This window comes from Herpailurus yagouaroundi, unplaced genomic scaffold (genome assembly GCF_014898765.1).
Source record: "Herpailurus yagouaroundi ecotype Mexico unplaced genomic scaffold, PumYag 159, whole genome shotgun sequence".
Classification (NCBI taxonomy): domain Eukaryota; kingdom Metazoa; phylum Chordata; class Mammalia; order Carnivora; family Felidae; genus Herpailurus; species Herpailurus yagouaroundi.
Genome location: NW_024412400.1, coordinates 75,237,856 through 75,264,563, shown reverse-complemented (window position 1 = coordinate 75,264,563; position 26,708 = coordinate 75,237,856). Strand labels below are relative to the sequence as shown.

At 37.5% G+C, this 26,708-nt stretch overlaps 1 protein-coding gene across 2 annotated transcripts in view; it reads left to right on the top strand.

Moving 5' to 3' along the window:
• The first annotated feature begins 2,825 nt into the window (after positions 1-2,825).
• The window catches only part of MCCC1 (methylcrotonyl-CoA carboxylase subunit 1), a 44,348-nt gene continuing 20,465 nt past the window's right edge, over positions 2,826-26,708 (top strand). For both annotated transcript variants that reach the window (XM_040480872.1, XM_040480873.1), the window contains exons 1-7: positions 2,826-2,957; positions 3,501-3,648; positions 3,737-3,858; positions 10,297-10,408; positions 12,397-12,478; positions 20,566-20,693; positions 24,337-24,520. In XM_040480872.1, coding sequence (XP_040336806.1) covers positions 2,872-2,957; positions 3,501-3,648; positions 3,737-3,858; positions 10,297-10,408; positions 12,397-12,478; positions 20,566-20,693; positions 24,337-24,520 — 862 coding nt within the window. In that variant the 5' untranslated portion in view covers positions 2,826-2,871. The remainder of the gene's footprint in view (positions 2,958-3,500; positions 3,649-3,736; positions 3,859-10,296; positions 10,409-12,396; positions 12,479-20,565; positions 20,694-24,336; positions 24,521-26,708) is intronic.

The window sequence follows — 26,708 nt, the reverse complement described above, 5'->3', positions numbered from 1 at the left end:
GACTTTTAACCGACTGCGCCACCCAGGCGCCCCAAGCATCCAACTCTTAATCTCAGCTCAGGTCTTGATCTCGGGGTCGTGAGTTCAAGCCCCACATTGGGCACCACACTGGGTGTGGAGCCTATTAAAAAATAATAAATGAGGGGAGCCTGGGTGACTCAGTTGGCTAGGCATCCAACTCTTCATTTTGGCTCAGGTCATTATCTCACGGTTTGTGAGTGCAAGCCCTACATTGGGCTCTGCACTGATGGTGTGGAGCCTGCTTGGGATTCTATGTCTCCCCCCTCTCTCTCTCTGCCCCTCTCCCATTTGCTCTCTCTCTCAAAATAAATAAACGTTAAACAAAAGTAAGTGAAAAAAATAAAGAGTATGACTTGTTCTCTCCACCATGGGAAGAACATATCTCATTTCTGCTTGAAGATAGAGCCAACAGCAACAACTTTGGATCTGTACGTACGTTTGAACAAGCGCAGCAGAAAGGTTACAAACTAAAAGCATGGAATAAATTATTTTGGCAGAGATTTAAGGGTAGGAGACAACAGTTTGTATCTTTACTGGTAAAGGCATGTTAGTACTATGGAATGAACGACGTTAACAGGCTTACAATCCTGTGATCCACTAGAGTGAATTGGTGGCTAAATACATACATACCTGATGGCTAGAGAAATTAGCTCCCTGGTTACAGTAGTGTTGTTGAGTTTTCCTTTCCGATATATTCAAATGCTCAAGAATTCTGTGATCTTAATATAAATCAGCTAAAACTTCTTGAGGCCATTCCCATAATGTGTGGTTGGACTTTATTTTTGTAAGGAAACAGCTGCCTTTCTTTTTAGTTATAGAGAAAGAATATTTATCTAGTTCATCAGAGTTCTCTTGAATTAAGTATCTGTTCAAAAGAAAGGAGGCTAGCAACACCTCACCTTGAAAATGAAATTAAGGAAACAGTTATATTCACAATAACATTAGTAAAAATCAGTTAGCAAAATCAGTTGAAGACCTATGTATGAAAACTATAACATGTTGCTGCAAGAAAAGAAGTTCTAAATAAATAGATAGATATATCATTGGAAGAATCAATATGTTACGATGGCAGTTCTTTCCAGATTGGTCTGTAAATTTAAGGCAGCCTTTATCAAAATCCCAGTTGGCTTTTTTTTGGTCGATATTGACAAGCTGGTCCTAAAATAGCCCAAAGGTCTAGTATATAGTTAAAAGAATCTTGAAAAGACAATAAATTTGTAGACTCTCAGATTTCAGAATGCATTATAAAGCTACAGTAACCAAGACAGTATGCTATCAGAAGAGTAAATATAGTCAGTGCAGCCAAATAGGAACTCCCCAAATAAACTCACACATATATGGTCAATTCATTTTTTAACAAAGGCGGTAAAGTAATTCAGTGGAAAATATAGTCTTTTCAACAGATTGTGCTGGAACAATTGGATATTTATATGCAAAAAGATAAACCTAAAATCACCAATGAAAAGGAGTGATGTGCTGATACATGCTAAAAAATGTATGAACCTTGAAAATGTTGTGTTCAGTGAAAGAAGCCAGTCACTGAAGACTGTATGTATTATGTGATTCCATTTATATGGAATGTCCAAAATAAGCAGATCTCTAGAAACAAAGTGGATTAGTGGCTCCATAGGTCTGGACATATGTAAGGAATGGAAGATAACTGCTAACAGGCATGGAGTTTCTTTTTAGGGTAATGAAAAGTTACGTTATTAGATCTTAGTAACTTAGACTATGGTAATGATTGCACAATTGTGAATAATAAGAAAAATCATTGGATTGGCTAAGTTTATGGCATATTAATTACATGTCAATGAAGATGTTTTAAGAATGCAGTGTCACAAAAATAAAATAAAAAGAAGAATGCAGTATTACTGCATATACAATAGAAAGGCTAAAATCAAAAAGACTGATAATACTTCTTGATTTTGGCTTGGGTCATGATCTTGTGTTTCATGGGTTCAAGCCCCACGAACTGACAGTGCAGAGCCTGCTTGGGATTCTCTGTCTGCCCGTCCCCTGCTCGTGCTCACACTCTGTCTCAAAATAAACAAATTTTTAAAAGCATGTAAAAAATAAAATACAGATTCTTCTATATGATCCAACAATTTCACTTATATACCTAAAAGAATTTAAAGCAGCGACTCAAACAGGTACTTGTACACCGATGTTCATAGCAGTGTTAGTCACAAAAGCAAAAGGTGGAAACAATCCACACGTCCATCAAAAGATGAATGTGTAAAAAACAACTGTGGAATATGCAGTAATATTATACAGCCATGAAAAGGAATGGAATTCTGACACATGCAACAACATGGAAGAACTTGAAAATATAATGCTAAATGAAATAAGCTGTACACAAAAAGACAAATATTGTACAATTCCATTTATATTAGGTACCTCGATTGGGTATTCACAGAGACAGAAAGTAAAATAGAGGTTATCAGGGACTGGGGAATTAATATTTAATGGGTACGGAGTCTCCGTTTGGGTGATGGCAACATTCTGGAAATGGATAGTGGTGACGGTTGCACAGCATTATGAACGTCCATTAATGCCAATGAACTGTACGCTTAAAAGTGGTTAAAATGGTAAATTTTATGTTGTGTATATATTACCACAGTAAAAAGGAGTATAGATTTTTCTGGTTCAGGTAAGTCTTCAGAACTTTAGTATGAACATTTCAGATATGTCTTTGGAAACAGATCCTGATAGTACCCATAGTGTACCTATCACCCGTGTAGGGAGAGGCTTCCTCAGAAATATGACGTCACCTGCATCACAGTACTAAGTTTGTCCTTCCATTCTCACTTCTAGGCTATCCATCCAGGATATGGTTTTCTTTCAGAAAACATGGAATTTGCCGAACTCTGCAAACAAGAAGGAATTATTTTTATAGGTCCTCCTTCATCTGCAATTAGAGACATGGGTATAAAGAGGTATGAGTTTATATCTTTTAAATATAACCATAGAAAGGTCAATTGAAATGGTGTACCTATAATAGATATGGTAATCCATGGTTGTTGTTATAGGCTTATGTGGTTTATCTGCCACTCCAGTGAGTTACGGAAATGTTCAATTCATTAGCGTTTCTAATCAATATCTGGATTAGTTTGGGGAATTTTTTTTAAAAAATATATTGTCAAATTGGTTTCCATACAACACCCAGTGCTCATCCCAACAAGTGCCCTCCTCCATGCCCATCACCCACTTTCCCCTCTCCCCCAAGTTTGGGGAATTAAAAACAAGGTGGGATGAACTATCACATGAAAAACTGGATTCCTAGTTATCACAAGAAAACTAATATTTTAATATTTGTGTTAATATTTGTTGTCTCAGACTGCAGTCTGTTTGTTTGTTTTTTACCTCTGGGATATTTTATTTAAAAAGTTCCTTTGTATTTTGTAGATTGGGCTGTTTTGTTTTTCTCTTGTATGAAATAATTCGCAGAATTGAGGCACCTCCTCTTTTTTATTCAAAAGCACATCCAAATCCATAATGGCTGCTGCGGGAGTGCCTGTTGTGGAGGGATATCATGGAGAAGACCAGTCGGATCGGTGTCTGAGGGAGCATGCGGGGAGAATAGGTTATCCTGTCATGATTAAAGCCGTCCGTGGTGGAGGAGGAAAAGTAAGATTGTGCGTGCTCATGTTTTTCATTTCAGGATAGTCTTCTCTGTTTTATTTAGTTTGCGGTCTTAACTATCTTGCCCTCTTAGGGAATGAGGATCGTTAGATCTGAAGAAGAATTTCAAGAGCAGTTAGAATCAGCACGGAGAGAAGCTAAGAAGTCTTTCAATGATGATGCTATGCTGATTGAGAAGTTTGTGGACATGCCAAGGTGGGTTTGGCTTTTTTTCTGAGTCAGATTTTTAAAATTAAACTTTAAAAGAAATGTAGGCAAACTATATGAAATGTAAAGTTCTAGTAGTACATAAGTACATTAAATTCCCCAATCCCACCCCCTGATGTAACCACTTAGTGTAGTATGGTATGCATCCCTCTGGGTATTTTCTAAGTGAATAGAAATACACATACGTATACTCACAGAGTACAAACTACATACAGAAGTGCAGTGAGTAGAACCTTACATAGTATTATATGCTAATATTACATCATAGCCATCTTTCTGTCAGTAAATATAGGTCTACCTTATTCTTTTTATTGGGCTTAATAGTTCCATAATATTGATGTACCATTAATTTATTCAGTCAATTTCTTATTGATGGAACTTAGGGTTTTTTTCAAAATAAAAAAAAGGGGGGGCACCTGGGTGACTCACTCGGTTAAGTGTCCAACTTCGGCTCAGGTCATGATCTCATGGTTTGTGAGTTCGAGTCCCGCGTAGGGTTCTGTGCTGACAGCTCAGAGCCTGGAGCCTGCTTTGGATTCTGTGTCTCCCTCTCTCTGCTTCTCTCTCTGTCTCTGTCTCTCTCTCAAAAAAAAACATTAAATTTTTTTTTAAAAATTTTTATAAAAAATTAAGTTTTATCTTACAGAACTCTATAAGCATCCATTGAGATTTTCAGAAATAGCTACCTAAATTGAATTGTAAGTGATATGTTAACAAGTAATAATACTAACACCTCACCCTTATATTTCACTTACCATAATCTTACCGTCCTAATTCTGATCTAATTCCTGCAACAATCCTGTGGGTAGGCCTATTCCTATTTTGCAGGTGAAGACACTGAGGAACAGAGTGGTCATATGACTTGCTTGAGGTCTCCCAGTTGGGAAGTGGTGAAGCTGGGATTTGAATTCAGAATTCACACTCTAAGACACTGTACTAAACTGCTTCTCTAGGTACTGCTATAACAAATGCCACGTGAATTTCTAATTTTTTTATTTTCTGGAATTTTACTTTCACATGTATTGCTTAAAATAAGATACTGACTATAAAAGCTTCTCGTTTCATAGATTTTGTGGTAATTATATATATGTATATAAAACCTGTTGGTTAAGTGACTCTATAAAGAATAATTCACTTGGGAACTATGTGAAAGGAGAGGGATTTATCTTGAAGGTAATATACCCTGAAGCTTCAGGCCCTTCCCTTGTCTGAGCCTCTTCTAAGATCTTCTACCTAACTTTGTATTCTTCTTAAAGATGGCCCCCAAATTGTTTTTGTTTCAAGTGCTACAAAACTTCGAATTGACCCTGAGCATGGCATGCTAAGCTAAATTCATTTAGAGTTTGATAGTAAAAACAAAAGTGAATTTTAAAATAGGCCAATTGATTAGGAGAGTGCGTCATATGCCACCTGTTAGTGGAAAGGGAGGCAAAACTTTCCACTTAATTTATTAAGGAAAATTCCAGGGTCAACTGAGGGCTCCCTTTCACAATACATTTCAAAGGAGAATAGGCTGACTATCCAAATTGACATGCTCTTGAGTTAGAATTGCCGTGGAGCCATCAGCTAGCTATTCCAGTGACCATAAGCAATAACATTTTTCCAAGATGTAAATTCTTTGCATGTGAAATGTTAGCTGTATATTACCTCACATTGTAATTTGTTTCCCCAATAGCTTGGAAGCTCTTGGGAATCAATGACGTGGTAGTATGTTCCTTTTTGTTTTCCCCTATATATCACCTGGCATGCTACTTTCTTCATGACAGGCATCAATAATAATATTTTTTTATAATATAGAAGTAATATAAATATTACTATATTTATACTTATTATATTATTATATATATTATTATAAACAAATATAAATTTCCACATTACAAACATGGAAAATACAGATGATAGAAAACAAAGTCACTCATAATCTCATTCTCCTAATATGAGTAATAGTATTTCTGTATATATTTATTCTGAATTTTCTAGTAATATTTTAATGTCATGGTAATTATACTATTTTACTATATAACAATTAATTATAGTAATTGATTAATTAATTCCTAAATAATTAGCTGTTGAGTTAATGGAGTGCCGGAAGATTGTCAAGGTGGTGCTTATAACTGAGGAAAGTAGATATCAAGATGTTTTATAAATCTGCTCAGAACTGTTGAGCTTATCTGAAAGGCTGGGGTAGAAAACAATCTTCAAAGTGTACTATTTTGGAAGATAAAAAAGAAATCAGGTTCCTTTCTCATTTTATATTCAATATATATTCTAGATGGGTTAAAAATGTAGCTAGGAAAATAAAAACTATAGAACTCTTAGAAAATACCAAGGCGTTCTTGGTTGACTCCAGCTGTCTCTGTCTATGTAGCCAGATCCCAGCAGTGGCTGAATTGGAACAGCTGAGATTTGGTGCGCCTCCTGGTTCTTACACACTGTGCTGCAGGATCTCAACGTTAGATAAAGCAGCACAGCAAAGGATTAGTTAGAAAAAGGAAAATAACAAAAGCGATCCGAAGACGACAGAAATCATAACAGAACACAGATCCTCAATTAGTTTCTCTTATAAGCAGCGAAAGGAATAAGTGTTTGCAACTTCTGAGAACTCGGAAAAAAGCTGCGTTGTGCTGCTGGTGTGTGTTCCTTTCAAAACCTGGAGTCCTTGCTACAGTGCCTCTTTCCCTGAGGCAGCTAAAAGAAAAGGGAGTGTCAATAGAAGTAAAATTTTACAGTTGGAATTTGAAAAGTAAACCATTCGATTCCAACACGTAAAGAGTTTGGAAGTTGTCACCCGCATCCGAAAAGCAAGTAAAAATCTGAACAAAATGAGAGTCAGTGAATTTTAGACGCACCAGAGAGCTGGGGCCGCAGGGCAGACCACCACCCTGAAATCTGGATGGCGCACGAATACAGCGAATCACAGCCAAGGTCCGCTTGCCCAGAGCAGAAGCCACTGCACCCATAAACTGATAGGAACACTTCGGTGGGGATTTTGGTAAATTACTGGAGTCTGGGTGTTGACTAGCTTGATAGTGAGAAACTCCTTAAGGTCCAGTGTTAGGGGAACCCCGAATTTTCATGAGTTTTCCCTTCAAGAACACCACCAGGTTCTCACAGTGAGAATCCAGGAAAAATTCCCTCCTGCTTGGGGACAGAGAGAGGAGAATTGTAACCATTTGAAATAGGCCCAGAGTGATCTGTTCTCCCTAACAAAGGCCAGCTCTGCAGGGGAAATTTTACCAGCACCTTTTCTGTCCTGTGAGAAGGGCAGTTAGCCAACCCTCACCCCTTTCCAGCTTTCCTATTTTATGTAAAGAAAGAAAAAAAATGCTAAGAAACACTAATCGGGGGCTCCTGGCTGGCTCAGTAAGTGAAGCGTGGGACTCTTGATCTTGGGGTCGTGAGTTCAGGTTCCATGTTGGGTGTACAGCTTACTCTAAAGATAGATAGATACAAAGAAAAAGAAAGAAAGAAGGAAATAAAGAAAGAAATAAAGAAAAAGAAAGAAAGAAAGAGGATGGTGTGCTCATGAGCATAGTCGCCTGTAGTATACAAGGATACAGGCCCAGTAAAAGACTGAGATTTAAGATTAGATAGATAGATAGATAGATAGATAGATAGATAGACAGGCCCAGTAAAAGACTGAGATTTAAGATAGATAGATAGATAGATAGATAGATAGATAGATAGATAGATAGATAAAGATAGATAGATATAAAATAAAATCCTGAGATTTAATCATTAGGTTACAGAATGCTTTCTCTTCCCTGTGCCCTTCTACCATGTCACCAGGGCCCCAGCATAATAATGGGGTTAGAACTGCAAGAACTGCAAGGCACAGGCTCTATTTAAGAAGAGTTCATAGTCAAAGACAACAGGAGAAACAAAACAAAACAAGGACCCTAGAGGATACAAGCCTTTGGTACCTACAGCTACTGCAGACATTAAACCCAGTCTCCTAGCTAGGTTAACATTAAACCTTGCATTAAAAGTCTGTTTGCCTTATTAATCATTATGTGATACCTCATGTACGGCTTTTAACAAAAGAAATTACAAGGCATGCTAAAAGGCAAGAAAAAGCACAGTGCGAGGAGACAAAGCAAACACCAGAACCACAAATTCTGGAATTATCAGATATAGAGGTTAAAGTAACTGATTAATATGTTAAGGGCTCTAATGGACTGAACAGACCACATGCAAGAACATTTGGGAACTGTAAGCAGAGAGACAGACACTCTAAGAGAAAAGTCAAAAGAAAATGCTAGGAATCAAAAACACTGGAACAGAAATAAGAATGCATTTGATGGACTCCTTAGTAGACCGGACACAGCTGAGGAAAGAATCAGCGACCTTGAACATATGTCAGTGGAAACTTCCCAAATAGAAATGCAAAGAGAAATAAGAATGAAAACAAACAGAACATAATGTCTAATGACTGTGTGGGACAATTTTAAAAGGTGTAACATGTGTATTATTTGAACACTACAAGGGGAAGAAAGAAAGCAAGAGAAATATTTGCAGTGATAATGACCAAAATTACCAAATTTTCTAATGTCCCAAAAACCAAACCATAGCACCAGGAAGCTCAGAGGACACCAAGCAGGATAAATATCAAAACATTTTTGAATACTATTCAGACTGCAGGAAACCAAAGACAAATAGAAAATCTTGGAAAAAAACACAAGGGATAAGAACCCCTTACCTATAGAGAAACAAAGATAAGTATACCAGGCTTAAGCAAGAATAGGGTGGAGTGAAATATTTATAAAGCATTGAAAGAAAAAAAAAAAACCCTAATATAGAATTCTGTGTCCAGTGAAACTGTCCTTCAAACATGAGGGAAAGAGAGAGACTTCCTCAGACAAACAAAACTTGACTTGTAAGAAATGATAAGAGAAGTTCTTCAGAGAGAAGGAAAATGATACAGGTCAGAAATTTGGATCTCCATAAAGAAAGGAAGAGCGTTAGAGAAGGAATGAGTGAAGGTCAAATAAAATCCTTATTTTTCTCTTCCTAATTGATCTCACAGACAACAGTTTGTCCAAAGCAGTAATAGCAAGAGATTGTATGGTGATGATAACTTAAAGGTAAATGAAAGGGGGAGGAAAACTCAAGAAGGCAGATCCAAAAACAAGAAATCACCTATTATTTTGTCAAGAGAATGTGCTGGACAATTTGGAAAATTTTAAATTGAACATTCGGTAGAAATGGTATATCAAGAAACTAAATTCTTCTAAGTGGTTTAATGAAGTGGCTTCATGTGGTGAACAAAAAGGAACAGAAATGAGCTATTGTGCTAAAACAGTACATTTACGAGAACTTTCCTGTTTTTTTTTTCTTTTTGACAATTTTTATTTTTAAAAACAGGAAAAGCACTTGCTGATCACTCATTTCTACATCATGGTGGTGAATATTTGAGGTGAACTACAGAGTGAACATATCAAAATAAAGCTACTGAGAAGAGTGCTTTCATGTTCACCAAATGGTCTGTTTATGCTTATTTTCCATAGTGTTATGTACATCTACTCTTTTGTTTTAAGTTTATTTATTTATTGAGAGAGAGAGAATGAGCAGGGGTTGGGGGCAGAGAGAGAGCAGGAGAGACAGAATCCTAAGCAGGCTCCGCACTGTCAGCGCATGACATGGGGCTTGATCTCACAACCATGAGATTGTGACCTGGGCCAAAATCAAAGTATGCTTAACTGACTGAGCCACCCAGGCGCCCCTGCATTTACTCTTAATATGATTTCTCAAAATTTTACTATGTTAGACTCCACTTTAAAGTGCCTTTTTTGTTTTTATGATATAATGGTCTAATTTTTTTTTAATTAATCATCTATATTACTTTATTTCTTAACCTTTTTACGGATGAGCCATTGTAATTTTTAGTCTGCCTTAGTTTATAAAGTCTGACCATAAGAGTTGATTTTTAAAAATCCCCTGATTGGGGTGCCTGGGTGGATCAGTCTGTTAAGCATCTGACTTCGGCTCATGTCAAGATCTTGTGGTCCAAGAGTTTGAGCCCCATGTCAGGCTCTGTGCTGACAGCTCAGAGCCTGGAACTTGCTTCAGATTCTGTGTCTCCCTATCTCTCTGCCCCTCCCTTGCTTACACTCTCTGTCTCAAAAATAAATAAACATTTTTTTAAAAAATTTAAAAGAAACAAAAAATAAAAATTCCCTGATCATAAAAACGTTTTCATTGGCTTTTTGAAAGTGAGTATGAAATGTGTCTATAATTTGTAATTTTGAGGTAGGATTTATCAGTGTTTTCCTTGACAGTTTGTACTTGTGATTTGCCCCTACTCTGAGGTCATAAATATAGTCTCCTATGTTTTCTGTCTCATTTCCTAATCACTTCATATACATAAATTTTTTTCTAGAATGTTTATTCTACAAATGGAAACTTTTTCATTGTGTTTTTAAATAGGCACGTAGAAGTCCAGGTTTTTGGTGACTACCATGGCAATGCTGTATACTTGTTTGAAAGAGATTGTAGTATACAGAGGAGACATCAGAAGATCATAGAGGAAGCCCCAGGGGTAAGGACCTTGTAAAGACAGCTTCTCTGTAACATAAACCTCAATCGCTCTGATTTTCACATCAGAAATCTGTGAAGTTAGTGTCTGAATAACTGCTTCCCAGTGGTAATATAATGGTAAGGCCCCAATGCAGCATTGAGGATGAGGAGGGAGTTGATATTCTTGGGCTACCATAGAGAGGGCGCACAACAGGGCAGTGATTCTTCTGGATGGTATCTAGGAAGATCTACTCTGATCCAAGTACAGACTGTGCCTGACTTATGGTGATTCAACTTAGAATTTTTTTACTTTACACTGGTGTAAAAGTGACACATACTTAGTAGACATCATACTTCAAATTTTGAATTTTCATCTTTTCCTGGGCTAGTGATACGTGGTGTGATGCTGTCTTGTGATGCTTGACAGTGGCTGCAAACCACAGCTCCCAGTTAGCCACACTGTCATGAGGGTAAAGGACTAATATACTTAAAATTATTCTTATCCGTGCTAGTTCTTACACTCAGTACTCAGTATTCAACAAATAACATGAGATACTCTACCCTTTATTATAGAGTAATTTTTACTTCAGATGATTCTGCCCAGCTGTAAGCTAATGTGAGCGTTCTGAGCATATTTAAGGTAGACTAGGTTAAGTTATGATGTTTGGTAGGTTACGTGTATTAAATGCATTTTCTTTTTTTTTTTTTTTCAACGTTTATTTATTTTTGGGACAGAGAGAGACAGAGCATGAACGGGGGAGGGGCAGAGAGAGAGGGAGACACAGAATCGGAAACAGGCTCCAGGCTCTGAGCCATCAGCCCAGAGCCTGACGCGGGGCTGGAACTCACGGACCGCGAGATCGTGACCTGGCTGAAGTCGGACGCTTAACCGACTGCACCACCCAGGCGCCCCTTAAATGCATTTTCAACTTCTGATATTTTTAACTTATGATGGGTTTATCCAACATAACCGTACTATAAATTGAGGAAGATCTGTATCTGACTTACAGTGAGCAACTGCATAATGTTTCCATGTAGATTTTAAATTATAGTTAATGGGAATGTTTGAGGAATGGATTGACCTGGTTCATTGAATGTATTTTTTATGAAGAAGATTCTTTATCTTAACTGCTATTTCAGATGTTCCTAAAATATATCAGTCCTCTAATATATGCCTTAGAGGTTTCTTGTAGAGGAGAGAGATTTGCTCCTATTTGGCAACTTTTGCCCCCTTGGAATTAATTGTTTACATTTCTTTGACCCTGCCTCTTGATTGATTTGTTACCTCTTCTTCGATTTGCATTTCTTTTGAGCCTGCTGTTGTCCAGAGGCTTCTCTCTTGCCCAAGGTTTTATACATGTTTCCTTTTCAGTAGGTACTTCTAGAAGGTCAGGATCTGAGGTTTCTGTTTAATCAGTTTGTTATTCTCACACTGTTTTCAAATTTTAATTTTTGTTGTAGAGTACATTGTACGGTTTGAGGTAAATGTCAATAATAATTTCAGTAAAGCTTTTTTTTTCAAACAATAATAGCTTAAATATATGTCTATTTTAAAATGTTAAAACCTTTGCCTACTTTTTAACCTACAGTTCTTTTTGTGAACCTGTCTTATTAACTTGGAATATCAAGGTTTACCGTTATTCTAAGATAATTGTTGGGCACGTGGCCCAGATTGCTCTGTCATCTTTAAACAAAATAGAGATCACTCAGAGTTTTCATATTGGTGCATGTAATTTGAAGCAGGAATATAGTCCTGAAAGTAATGTAGGTAAGTAAGTCATTATGCTGAATAATATCTGCAGTTCATAGAAATTACTCACAGAACCATTAAAGTCTGATATAGGGACAGTTAACTATGGTATGGGATGTATTTCTTGATGAAATGTATAACGTTAGCTATTTATCCTCATTATCGCTTCAATGTTTGATACCTAGAAACGCAATATTGGATCTTAATGGAAATTTCTAGTAGGGCAAAGTACTAATCAAAATTTAAATATTTTTTCACAGCCTGGTATTAACTCTGATGTAAGAAAAAAGCTTGGAGAAGCTGCAGTCAGAGCTGCTAAAGCTGTAAATTATGTTGGAGCAGGTATGCTAAGATTTACTTTGAATAGAGGAGAAGCAACATTTATGTTCAAAAGAAACATATAACTTTAAATCATTGGCTTTCAAGCTTTTACAAATTATATCCACATTAAGAAACACGTTTTGGGGCTCCTGGGTGGCTCAGTCGGTTAAGTGTCTGACTTCAGCTCAGGTCATGATATCACTGTTGGCGGGTTCAAGCCCCGCATCAGGCTCTGTGCTGACAGCTCAGAGCCTGGAGCCTGCTTCAGATTCTGTGTCCCCCTCTCTCACTGCCCCTCCCTCACTCTCACTCTGTCTCTCTCTATCTCTTGAAAATAAATAAATGTTAAAAAAAAGAAAAAGAAATACAGTTTATATTGAAACCCAGTATATACACATAAGTATTTATGTTTATATACATGTATATTTGAAAAAAAAATTCACTAAACAGTACTTAACCCTAATTATGTGTAATGCTATTTGATATTTTCTATCCTATTTTAAAATAAAATCACTAAAATGATTTCTTTTGCATTTTTTAAAATTAGTAAATAATTTTTTTAGAGCAGTTTTAGTTTCACGGGAAACTTGAGTGAAAAGTACAGAGAGTTCCCATACCCCCATGCCCACACTTGCACGGCCTCCCCAACTATCAACATCCCAGTGATTCATTTGTTACAATGAATAAACCTATTATGACATGTCATTATCATCTAGAATCCATAGTTTACATTAGGGTTCACTCTTGATGATGTACATTCTATGATATTGTTATACATTATACATTTGGAAAAATGTAGAATGACATGTATCCACCATCGTAGTATCATAGAGTACTTTCAATGCCTCTGGTATCCTCTGTGCTCTGCTTTTTATCCCTCCCTGTCTTTAACTCCTGACAACCTCTGATCTTTCTATTGCCTCCATAGTTCTGCCTTTTCCAGAATATATAGATGAAACCATACAGTTTATAGCCTTCTAAGATTGGCTTTTTTTCACTTAGTAATAGGCATTTAAGTTTCCTCCATATCTTTTCATGACTTGGTCATTTCTGTTTAGTGTTGAATCCTATCCCATTGTCTGGATATACCACAATTTATCCTGTCACCTACTGAAGGACATCTTGGGTGCTTCTAAGTTTGGCAGTTATAAATAAAACAGTTATAGGGGCGCCTGGGTAGCTCAGTTGGTTGAGCGTCTGACTTCGGCTCAGGTCATGATCTTGCGGTTTGTGAGTTCGAGCCCCGCGTCAGGCTCTGTGCTACCAGCTCAGAGCTTGGAGCCTGCTTTGGATTCTGTGTCTCCCTCTCTCTCTGCCCCTCCCATGCTCATGCTCTGTCTCTCCCTGTCTCGCAATAATAAATAAACATTAAAAAAAAATTAAAAAAAAAAACAGTTATAAAAATCTGTGTGCAGAGTTTTGTGTGGACAGTTTCAATTTATTTAGGTAAATACTAAAAAGTTTGGTCAGTGGATCATATGGTAAGAGTATGTTTAGTTTTGTAAGAAGCTGCCAGACTTTCTTCCAAAGTGGCTGTACCATTTTGCATTCCCACCAGCAATGTGTGAGAGTTCCTGTTGCTCCACATCTTCACTAGCATTTGGTATTGTCAGTGTTCCATTTAATAGGTGTGTAGTGGTGTCTCATTTTAATTTGTATTTCCCTAATAACATATGATGTGGAGCATCTTTTCTTTTTTTTTTTTTTTTCAACGTTTATTTTATTTTTGGGACAGAGAGAGACAGAGCATGAACGGGGGAGGGGCAGAGAGAGAGGAAGACACAGAATCGGAAACAGGCTCCAGGCTCTGAGCCATCAGCCCAGAGCCTGATGCGGGGCTCGAACTCACCGCAAGATCGTGACCTGGCTGAAGTCGGACGCCTAACCGACTGCGCCACCCAGGCGCCCCTGGAGCATCTTTTCATATGCTTACTTGCCATCTGTGTTTCTTCTTCACTGAGGTCTGTTCAGGTGTTTTGCCCATTTTTTAAATTGGACTGTTTGTTTTATTATTGAGCTTTAAGATTTCTTTGTATATTTTGGATACCAGTCCTTTATCAGAAGTATCTTTTGCAAGTATTTTCTCTCAGTTGGTGGCTTATCTTCTCATTCTTTTGACATTATCTTTTGCAGAGTGTAAGTTTTTAATTTCAATGAAGCCTGCCTTATCAATTATTTCTTTAATGAATCATGCCTTTGCTGTTGTATCTAAAAAGACATCACTATACTCAAGGTCATCTAGGTTTTCTCCTGCTGCCTTCTAAGAATTTTATGATTTTGTGTTCTAAATTTAGGTCTGTGATCCATTTTAAGTTAATTTTTGTGAAGGGTATATAAGGTCTGTGTCTAGATTCTTTTTTTTGCATGTAGCTGTACAGTTGTTCCAGCACCATTTTTGGAAAAGACTATCTTTGCTCCATTGCGTTGCCTTTGCTCTTTTGTCAAAGATCAATTGACTCTATTTATATAGGTTATTTCTAGGCTATGTGTTCTGTTTCACTGATCTATTTATTTGTTCTTTCCCTAGTACTTCATTGTTTTGAATACTGTAGCTTTATAGTAAGTCTTGAACTCAGATAGTGTCAGTCCTCCAACTTTGTTATTCTCCCTCAATATCGAATTGGCTATTCTGGTCTTTTGCCTCTCCATATAAAACACTAGAATCAATTTTTTGATATCCACAAAATAACTTGCTGGGGTTTTGACTGAGATTGTGTTGTCTCTATAGAACAAGTTGTGAGAACTGACATCTTGATGATGTTGAGTCTTCTTGTCAATGAACATGGAATATTTTTCCATTTTGTTCTTTCTTGACTTCTTTCATCAGAATTTTGTAGTTTCCTCATATAGATCTAGTACATATTTTGTTAGATTTATACCTATTTCATTTTGGGAGTGCCTGTGTAAATGATATTGTGTTTTTAATTTCAAATTCTATTTGTTCTTCATATATAGGAAAACAATTGACTTTTATATATTAACCTTGTATCTTGTAACTTTGATATGATCACTTACTAGTTTGAGGCATTTTTTGGTCAGTTCTTTGGATTTTCTACATAGATAAGCCATCTGTAATGAGACAGTTTCATTTTTTCCTTCACAATCTGTATACCCTTTATTTCCTTTTCTTGTTTTGCATTAGCTAGGACTTACAGTATGATGTTGAAAAGGAATGGTGAGAGTGGGCATCCTTGCCTTATTTCTGATCTTAGTGGGAAAGCTGGTTTCTCACCATTGAATATAATGTTAGCTGTAAGTTTTTGTAAATCTTCTTTATCAAATTGAGGAAGTTCCTCTCTATTCCTAGTTTGTCAAGAGTTTTTATTATAATTAGGTATTGGATTTCATCAAATGCTTTTCTGCATCTATTGATATAATCTTATGGTTCTTCTTTAGCTTAGTGATGTGATGGATTACCTTGATTGATTTTCAAATGTTGGACCATCCTGGGATAAATCCCACTTGGTCGTTGTACATACTTATTTTTACACATTGTTAGATTTTATTTGCTAATATTTTGTTAAGGATTACTGCGTGCACATTTATAAGAGATTTGATTTGTAGTTTTTTTGTAATCTTTCTCTGGTTTTGTTATTAAGGTAATATTGTCCTCATAAAATGAGTTAGGAAGTATTCTGTCTTCTGTCTTTTGGAAGAGATTATAGAGAATTGGTATAAATTCTATCTTCAGTGCTTGGTAGAACTCATCAGTGAGCCAATCTGGGCCTATTTTGGAGGTTTTGGAGGTTATTAATGATTATTTCAACTTCCTTAGTAGATATAGGCCTATTCAGATTGTTTCAGAGTGATTTTTTTTCCTTGTGTGACTTTTGGCAGATTGTGTCTTTGAAAGAATTGGTCTATTTCATCTGTTATCAAATTTATGGGCATAAAGTTGTTCATAATACATATTTAATATCCTATTAATTATTAATAGGATTATTAATGTATTATTATTAACAAGACCTATATTGATTTGCTTTCTTTCATTTCCAATATTAATAATTTGTCTCTTCTTTTTTTCTTAAATAATTTGGCTAGAGACTTGTATATTTTATTGATCTGGTTTTATTGGTTTTCTCTATAGATTTTCTATTTTGAATTTCATATATTTCTACTCTATTATTTCTTTTCTTCTGCTTACTTTGGAATTAATTTGCTGTTCTTTTTCTAGTTTTCTATAATGGAAGCTTAATTTTGATCTTTCTTCTTTTCAAATATATGGATTCAGTGCTATAAATTTCCCTCTAAGCACCGCTTTCAATGCAGCCCACAAATTTTAAAGTTATATTTCTATTTTTTTTTTATTTTTTTTTTAACGTTTATTCATTTTTGAGACAGAGAGAGACAGAGCATGAATGGGGGAAGGTCAGAGAGAGAGGGAGACACAGAATCTGAAACAGGCTCCAGGCTCTGAGCCGTCAGCACAGAGCCCGACGTGGGGCTCGAACTCACAGACCGTGAGATCATGACCTGAGCCGAAGTCGGCCGCCCAACCGACTGAGCCACCCAGGCGCCCCTATATTTCTATTTTTATGTAGTTTTAATATTTTTAAATTTCACTTGGGATTTCTTCTTGACCCATGTGGTACTTTGTAATATGTTATTTAATCTGCAAGTATTTGGGAATTTTTTTTCCAGCTGTCTCTCTATTACTGATTTCTAGTTCAATTGATTTTTAGTTTAATTGTGGTCTTGACAGCAAACATTGTATGATACCTGTTCTTTTAAATTTGTTAAGGTCTTTTCTATGGCCCTGAATGTGGTCTGTCTTGGTGAATGTTCCATGTGACTTTGAGAATGTGTAATTTGCTCTTGTTGGATAAAGTAGTCTATAGACATCAATTGTATCCAGTTGATTGGTGGTACTATTAAGTTCAACTATGTCCTTACTTCTCTGCCTGCTAGATTGTCCATTTCTGATAGAGGACTGTTAAAATCTCCAACTGTATCGGTAGACTCATCTGTTTGCAGTTCTCAGTTTTTTTGACACTCTGTTCTTAGGTGCATACACGTTAAGGCTGTTTCTTTTTGGAGTATTGACCCTGTGTCATTTTCCTTCTCTCTAAAGAACTTCTTTTAACTTTTCTTGCAAGGTAGATCCACTACCAATACATTCTCCCAATTTTTGTTTATTTGGAACAATCTTTATTTCTCCACAAGAAATAACTGTAACTCCACAAGATACAGAATACTAGGTTGATGATTTTTTTTCACTCAACACTTTGAATAACTCACTTCACTATTCTTGCTTGCCTGGTTTCTGAAGTCATATGTAATTCTTACCTTTTCTTCTTTATAGGTAAGGTGTACCCCCCCCCACCCCCACCTTCTTTCAGGATTCATTCATTCATTTGTTCATTCATTCATTTTTATTTTCTGTACTTTGAAAATGATATGCCTAGGTGTAGGGGGTTTTTGACATTTATCCTGCTTGGTGTTCTCTGACCTTCCAGGCATGTGATTCGGTGTCTTGACATTAATGGGAAAATTATCAGTCATTATTGCTACAAATACTGTTTCTGGTCTTTTCTTTTTTGTTTTTCTGGTATTCCCATTATGCATACGTTACACCTTTTCTAGTTGCCCACAGTTCTTGGATATTCTGTTTGGGTTTTCTTTCGTCTGTTTGTTTCTTTGTTTTTCAGTCTTTTTTGTCTTTGCTTTTAGTTTTGGAAGTTTCTGTTGCATATCCTCAAGCTCAGAAATTCTTTCCTTGGCTGTGTCCAGTCTACCGATGAGCCCATCAGAGGCATTCTTCATTTCTATTACAGTGTTTTGATTTCTAGCATTTCTTTTCAATTCTTTCTTTGAATTTCCGTGCTTCTGCTTATGTTATCCATGTGTTCTTGCATGTGTCCACTTTTTCCATTAAAGCTCTTAGTGTATTAATCAGCATGTTTTTAAGTTCTTGGTCTGATTATTCCAACATTTCTGTCATTTCTGAGTCTGGTTCTGATGCTTTTTCAATCTCCTTAAACTGTGTTTTTTTGCCTCTTAGTATGCCTTGTGATTTTTCTTGATAGCCAGACCTGATGTATCAGGTAAAAAGAACTGCATAAAAGAGGGCATTAGTCATATGGTGGTTAGGTGTGGGGAAGGGGAAGTGTTCTGTAGTCTTGTGATTAGGTCTGAGTGTTTTGGTGAACTTCATCAGTGCCTCTCAGTGGGTTTTTTGTGTACTTGTTTTGATTTATTCACTTCTGTGGGACAAGATGGCTGGAACTGTGTGTTTCCCTTCCTCCAGTTATGTTAATCAGGCTCTGATGACACTGCCATAGTTTAGGGTCTAGTAACATAATTTCTCTTACGGACGAATCTTGTCCAGGACAGAATTCCAGTGTACTTCAGATGGTTCCTTTTCCCCTTCCACTGCTGGAAGCTCAAGGGAGTTTTTCTCTAGTATTCACTGTGAGCACCTGGTAGAACTCCTGCAGGTAAAACTCACAGAAGTTTGGCGGGGCCAGGGGTCGGGGGAGACTTGGAGTTTGTAACCCTCAGAGTTGTCCACACTGAGTGTCCAGCAAATTGTCAATCCCAGTCCAGTTTTTCCTCCTCTGGTACTTGTTCCTGCAGAAGTTTTGTTTGCGGGTTTCTGCTTCAGTAAGTTGAGAATCTCTGTATTTGCCTGTCTTTCTCTGTAGGTTGAGGGGCAGTGGTTTGCCCTGTGACCTCACGTCTCTGATGGATCTGAGACACATTGTTGATTTTTCAGTTTATTTGGCTCTTTACTTTTGTCAGGTTAGAATGGTGACTTCTCAGCTTCTTCCGGGCCAGAAACTGGAAGACTTCGCTAAATCTTTGCAAGCCACTAATCAGTTATGACCCACAATTTGAAAAACAGTCTTAAATTATATGGAACTAACTTTCAGCTAAGTGAAAAAAAACTCAAACACAAAACACTACACACTATACGATTTCATTTATATGACATTCTAGAAAAGAACTATGATAGAAAACAGGCCAGTGATTGCTTGGAGCCAACATCCTGGGGAAGGGACTGACTGCAAAGGGGAACAAGGGAACATTTTGGATGATGGAAATGTTTTGCATTTTCATGGTGGTGGTAGATGTGTGACAGTATTCAAGTGCTGAAACCCAGCATACTGTCCTACACTTTAAAAAGTTAAATTTTATTATATGAAATTATGCCTTAATAAAGTTGGGGAAGATATAGCTTTAGTTGCTAAATAATCTTCCAGTGCATCACCAGCGAAAGGACTTTTTTTTTTTTTAATTTTTTTTTAATGTTAATTTATTCTTGAGGGAGAGACAGAGTGTGAACGGGGCAGAGAGAGGGTGAGACACAGAGTTCAAAGCAGGCTCCAGGCTTCAGGCTCGAGACTGTCAGCATAGAGCCCCATGTGGGGCTTGAACCCACCACCAGCTGTGAGATCATGACCTGAGCTGAAGTCAGACACTTAACTGACTGAGCCACCCAGGCGCCCCCCAGCAAAAGGAGTCTTTTTTTTTTTTTTTAATGTTTATTTATTTTTGAGAGAGAAAGAGTACTAGCAGGGAAAGGGTAGAGAGACACACACAGAATCCAAAGCAGGCTCCGGGCTCTGAGCTGTCAGCACAGAGCCCGATGTGGGGCTTGAACTCACGGGTGGCCGCTGGCGGGATCATGACCTGAGCCAAAGTCGGCCGCTTAACCAACTGAGCCACCCAGGCGCCCCAGCAAAAGGACTCTTAAAGGAAACCTCCAAAGCTTACAGTCTGGAGGAAACAATGTTATATTTTTTCTACTGGGGGAGAGTGAGGTGGGATGTTTCAGTGTGAAGTTCCAGGGGTCTTGGTGCACCGAAGCCATAACACATGGTCCAACCATGTTCTCATTACTGCGACAGTTGAGACTATTCATAGCTTGGGCTACCATTTGCTCAAAACCCCAGACATACTTTTCTATTGCTAGATTTCGTGTGGTTCCCTATTTTTGATTAAGAATCATTTGCTGCTGCAAAATGTAAGATAATTTTCTTCACGAAATGCAAAATTTTAACATTCAATAAAGGTAACAGTAAAAGTTGGTGTAATACATCACGGAAGGTTTTGATTTCTACTTATTATATGCTGTTGAAATGTGACTGTTGTGTTTTATCTTTTAGGAACTGTGGAGTTTATTATGGACTCCAAGCACAATTTCTACTTCATGGAGATGAATACAAGGCTGCAAGTGGAACACCCTGTTACTGAGATGATCACAGGAACTGACTTGGTGGAGTGGCAACTTAGGGTGGGGACGTTTTTTCTGTTAAAGATCAATCTTGAGAATATGTTACCTGCTGGCCTTCTGAAAGAAGGTGTCCTTTTGGATAGGGGTTCAATTCTTGTAGTTGTCACGAGGACAGGAAAATGGGATATTACAGATGATACTTCATTTGTTGCTGTGACATTATTGTCACTTTATGGACTCATATTTCTAACCTGTCACTTACTATCATTTCTCCTTAGGCAAGGCGCAGGTGAGCTGTTGCCCCTGAGGCTTCCTTGTGACCGCAGTATCTCAATACCAAAGCCTTGTGCTCTGCTTGAGGCCACATTATTCAGGGCCAGGCACTTGATTTTAGAGGCAGGACAGATGCTAGCCACTGTGAAATGAGCTAAGGAAGAGTTGGGAATGAAGAGCCAAAGTAACAGTCTAGACCAACAGAGTGAGCCACATGCAGTTGCTGACTTGTACACCGTTGTTGGCCTGTGGTGGGATAAGTATATCCCATTCAGAATAAGTGTTTAGAAATTTTTATAGCATTTTGCCATTGCTATGTTATTTATGTCTACTGTATGTTACCAAAATATAAGTCTATAATTGTTCCTTTGTTATAAATAGTTTGAGAAGCCCTGGCTTTAACTAGAGTTCCACAAAGCATATTCCTTCAAATGTGAATAAAAACTTAGTCTGTTTTTCTCTTATTATTGAAAACAATTGATTTCACAGCTTTTTTAATATGACAAAAAGTTTAAGAAGTGTAAATATTTTTGATCTCTGTAGAATTCTTAGTTCTTTGTATATTCTGAATCTAAATTTTTTTTTGCATGTTGTGATGTTAATGTCTTGATTATTTTCATAATTTGGTCTTTTCAGAACTTCTGTGGGCAATAATATGATGTTATTTTTTTTGGTTCCTTGGGGATGATTGGTGATTTTAATTGAACCATAAGATTCTTTTGGGCCTCTGTAGCCTCCAGGGCTAATGAAAACCAGGCACATCAGACTAGTAAGTGTTAGTAAGTAACAGAAAAATTGTGGATTTAGAAAGTTTTGGAAAGAGTGCCTATGTTTACAGAATTCAAGGAAAGGGGGAATTTTTTTTTTTTTTTTTTTTTTTTTAATGAAGCAGTAACCAAAAGAGTCCAGAATTTTGAAATCATGATGGATAAAATGTTTCCAGGGAATAAGGGAAGAGAAAGCTTTTGGATATAAGGAGAACCAATGGACTTTTATTTCTGCAACTCAAGAAATTGTAAGAGGCTCTTCAAAGAGGCTCTTCAAAAGGGAAGTAGGCTTTTCTTATCTGGGGAGGGATTCTAGAACTTAAGTATACCACTGGACCTCATTTATAATGCTCAAGGTACTTTGGAGTCTGGCTTCCAGGAAGAGGTAACACAAGGAGTCTCGCCACTTATTGAGTCAAGACTTCAAGCTCCAGGACCAGCCCCCTTGGACCAGGACCTCCCTAGAATGAGGCTACAGTGATGTGAGCATCCAGGCTGCAGATGCAGTTGGCTAGCCATGTTCAGGGGGAGCTGGAAAAGTATCCAAGGTCCAGGAGTTCCAAAGAGTCAAAGTCTAAGCCTGAGAGAACTCCCATGGCACAGATGTCCAAGTATGCAGAGGCATGGTTAGGGTCTATCTCTTCTGAGCTTAGACAGAAGCCAACTTGAGAGGAAAATAGATAGGCAAAGACAAGCCAGACTGAAATGGGGCTATATAGTCAGAAATAAGATCACATCTTGAAATATGGACACATGGTTATTCTTTTCTTTGTGTGTATGTGTATGTATGTGTGTATATACACATACACACATACGTACACATATATATATATACACACACACACATATATATACATACACCTATATATACATTATATAATGTATATATAATATATATTGTGTGTATATATATGTATACACACACACATTATTTTAGAGAGAGAGGGCATGCACACAAGCAGAGGAGAGGGGCAGAGGGAGAGAGAGAATCCCAAGAAGGCTCCATGCTCAGCACAGAGTCCAACCCAGGGCTTGATCCCACAACCCTGGGATTGTGGCCTGAGCCAAAATCAAGAGTCTGATGCCCAACTGACTGAGCCACCCACTTGCCCTCCTTGTTTATATTAAGACAAATGGAATTCTTTATTAAAATATTAAAAAGTAATTCGCTATAAAGGGTATGAATGAAATGGCAATAGCTAACACTTATGTAATGCTTACTATATGTACTTTTCTCTGAGGCATCAAGAGGTTAAGAAACTTGCCCAGAATATGAGTATGCCCAGAACAAGTATAGAGAAAGAATCTGAACCCAGGCAGTATGGCTGCAGAGTGTGGTTCAAAACACCATGCAGTAGGGGCACCTGGGTGGCTCAGTCGGTTAAGCGTCCGACTTCGGCTCAGGTCATGATCTCGCGGTTCATGAGTTCAAGCCCCGCGTCAGGCTCTGTGCTGATGGCTCAGAGCCTGGAGCCTGTTTCAGATTCTGTGTCTCCCTCTCTCTCTGACCCTCCCCCGTTCATGCTCTGTCTCTCTCTGTCTCAAAAATAAATAAAGGTTAAAAAAAAAAATTAAAAAACAACAACAACAAAAAACAAAAAACAAAACACCATGCAGTAAAGACATTCAATTTGGTCCATTTTCCTTTCATTCTTAACTGCTGTGGTTCCTGATTTACCTTATCTACAGATTTAAAGAGATGAAACCTTTGCCTCTTTTTCAAGCTTACCTGTTTAGTTCCAAGTGGTGCTAAATTACTTAGTTTTCTTCCCCTATATCTTTTGCTTTCTTGGTTTGTCCTTTTCTCATCTTGGAGGAAAACTTAAGGAGGGAGTAAAGAGAGAGAGTGACAGCATGTCTTCCAATAGCCTTTCCAAATGATACTAGTTGAAGAGAGAGAGTCATTGTATTGGTATGTAATAGTCAAAATAATACAATTGTACTAGTGATAAACAATAATGATCATCCTGTTTATAATCTGGTATCATACAATATATGTTAATATAACAAAATTGAAAAACCATTATGTTCCCCTTTCTGTCTTGCTTTATCACTCTCTTGGTGATGAAGAAGACAAAGATGGGGGTGCCTGGCTGGCTCAATTGATAGAGCATGTGACTCTTAATCTTGGGGTTGTGAGTTTGAGCCCCACAATGGGTATACTTAAATAAATACACTTTAAAAAAAAAAGATTCAAAGGTGGAAAATGCCACACTTTAGCCATAACTGTGAGTGTAGTCCTAAACACCAACTAATAATTAACTATTATAAAAAAAAAAAAAAAGATTGGTTTGGTAACTGAGCGCTAAAGTTTTAAATGGAAACTGAGACTATCTTGCCAGTAAGAAATTTTAGTTGTGATTACATTGAAGAAACACAGATTTTTATATTTATGATTTAGTTGTCAGTTCTCCTGCTTTCTCTATTTAAAAACTCTAGAAATCCATTGTAATTAATATATTATTTCCAAACTGCATCTGTTTTTAACCTCTTTTTGCTTTTGCCCAGAACTCAGGTAGGTGGATAAAATTAGTTTTTATTTGGCTTCATTATAAAGCCCAAATATACATTTTCCATAGAAAAAGGCAAGACCATCAACTTCCCAAGTCTCATAGGTGCCATAAGGTGGATTTTCACAGAAGCATATACTCTTCTTTTATCAGATTGCAGCAGGAGAGAAGATTCCTTTGAGCCAAGAAGAAATAACCCTGCAGGGCCATGCCTTTGAAGCTAGAATATATGCAGAAGATCCTGACAATAACTTCATGCCTGGAGCTGGGCCTTTAGTGCATCTCTCCACCCCTCAGGCAGACCTTTGCACCAGGATTGAAACTGGAGTGCGTCAAGGTAAAGTGAAATAAAACAAAAAGTCTCTGTCTTTTTTTAAGTGCATGATTATTTGTGGACGGCCTCTTTTCCCTGTGTCTTGGGGAAATGTTTTGTATGTTTTAGCATAAAGGATTTAGTTTATTTCTCATTAATCTTTATTTATCTTTCTGGAATAGTTATTTTTAAAGAATAACTAGTGTTTTTAAACAATACACCCTTTTTTAAAATGTAGCAGTACTTGTTCATACCTAAATAACAAACATTTTGTGTGTACTGTTTCATGTTTTTACTCTGCCTACTTCTAAAAGTGATTAAAGGTCACCGATACCAGCTATGCCCAACACCCTCCAACCTTCAAGGGACTTGATATCAAGCTGAAGGATTAATATATCAACTTGGTGTAAGCTAAACAATAAGAGAAATAAAGAAAAGTGAAAAAAAATAGTAACAGTGCAAGAGCTCTCACGGTTCGGCATATGATTAATAACAATGATCATAACAATTATTTAGCATTTACTATGTACTATGGACACTGTTCTAGGTGACTTTTTTATGCAGGCTCCTTTAACCATGAGAACTACCCTGTGAGTAGGTATTCTTAGCACCCCCATCTTCCAGATGAGGAAACTAAGGCACAGAGAAGTTAAGTGACTTGCCCAAGGTCACTCTTGGAGCCAAGATTCAGACCCAGTCTTTCTGGCTCCAGAGTCCATGCTCTGAGTTACTACTACCTTGACTTTAGTTGCCAGAGAAGTTTTGCAGATGGTGAATGATGAAAAGCAATTCTCAAGATTAGATGTTATATTAGGCTATATTAGGCCAGGAGCCAGGACACATTCGTAAGAGGAAGTCTGGAGTAGATTTTAGTAGGCAGATTAAAGAGCACACAGAAAAGTGAAGAAAGGAGAACTTAGCTAAAGATGTGTTTGAAGAATTGTAAGAAAATAATGTGGCTGGAGAAAAGTGTTCAGGATGGTGAATAGTTGGAGATGCAGGTAGAGATACAGGTTGAGAGCAAATCACACAGGGTCTTGAAAGCCAAAATGAGGAATTAGGACTTCTTGATGAGAGATTGGCAGAATTTTGAGAGCTCTGGCTAAACCACAGCAATATTTGATATTAATTTTTTTTTAACTTAACAGCAGAACATTTTAGAGAGGAAAAAGAACAGTTGCAATAGAAAAGAAAGAATCTGTGGAGCAAGCAAAACTTGCAGTGTAATGTAATAAAGGTTTTCCAAGAATAACAGAGGTGTAATTCCGAGAAGGACTCCCATATTTACATCTTAGCACTGGGAGGATAATCCATTCCAAGAAATTTACCCAACCTTTCTCAACTGCGTTCCCTGAGCCCCTTGTGGATTCATTGGGCCGTTTTCTTATTATATCATTTTACAGTAACCTTTTACTCCTTGTCTAGTTTTCCCATTACATTGTAAGTTTCTTAAGGGAGAGACTGTGTCTTCCATGTTATCTTGCTCAAGCCTGGGCCTAGAAGGTGTTCAATATGTGTTGGTGAGTGCTGGGCTGGGTAGGTGGGTGGATGATGGATAAGGGAGTGTAATCTAACCCCTTCATTTTATAGATGAAGCCCCTGGAGTTCAGAGGGGTCAAATGACCTACCCAAAATCACACAGTGGTCCTAGAACAGTATTGTTGATAACACACCACATCCTTTTGACCTGAACCATTTCTAACCAGTGAGATGTGCCTGGTTCGGATTTTTTTTTTTTTTTTTTTTTTTTTTTTTTTTTTTATTAACTGTTCCAACCAGCAGCTTGGTTGGCACAAGCTCGCTTACAACTGGGTCTTCGTGTGCATGGCCCTGAACTTACAGGGCTGCCTGGTTCAGATTCTTGTTCTCTAAGACTCTGTCATAGCAGTGATGGGTGCTATTTGTTTATCAGTTCTGCCAGGTATGGCACTTGGCCTTTTTACTGTCAATCCTCCTAAGAACCCTACAGTATAGTTGGATTGTTATCTGTATTTTTCTCATGAGGAGACTGAGGGGTGGAGGGAGGGGGATGCTAAGGGCAGAAGGGATGGTGACAGGAGAAGGTAGAGGCAGTTTGCGCTGGCTTCCAAGATGAGAAGGGAAAACAAGGTTCAGAGGAAGAGAGGATGGGGACAGCCAGCCTGTGTGATATTGGATCACTATTTTAGGTGCTCTTGGATAGCCATAATCTCCTTAGACTTGTGGTGAGTTT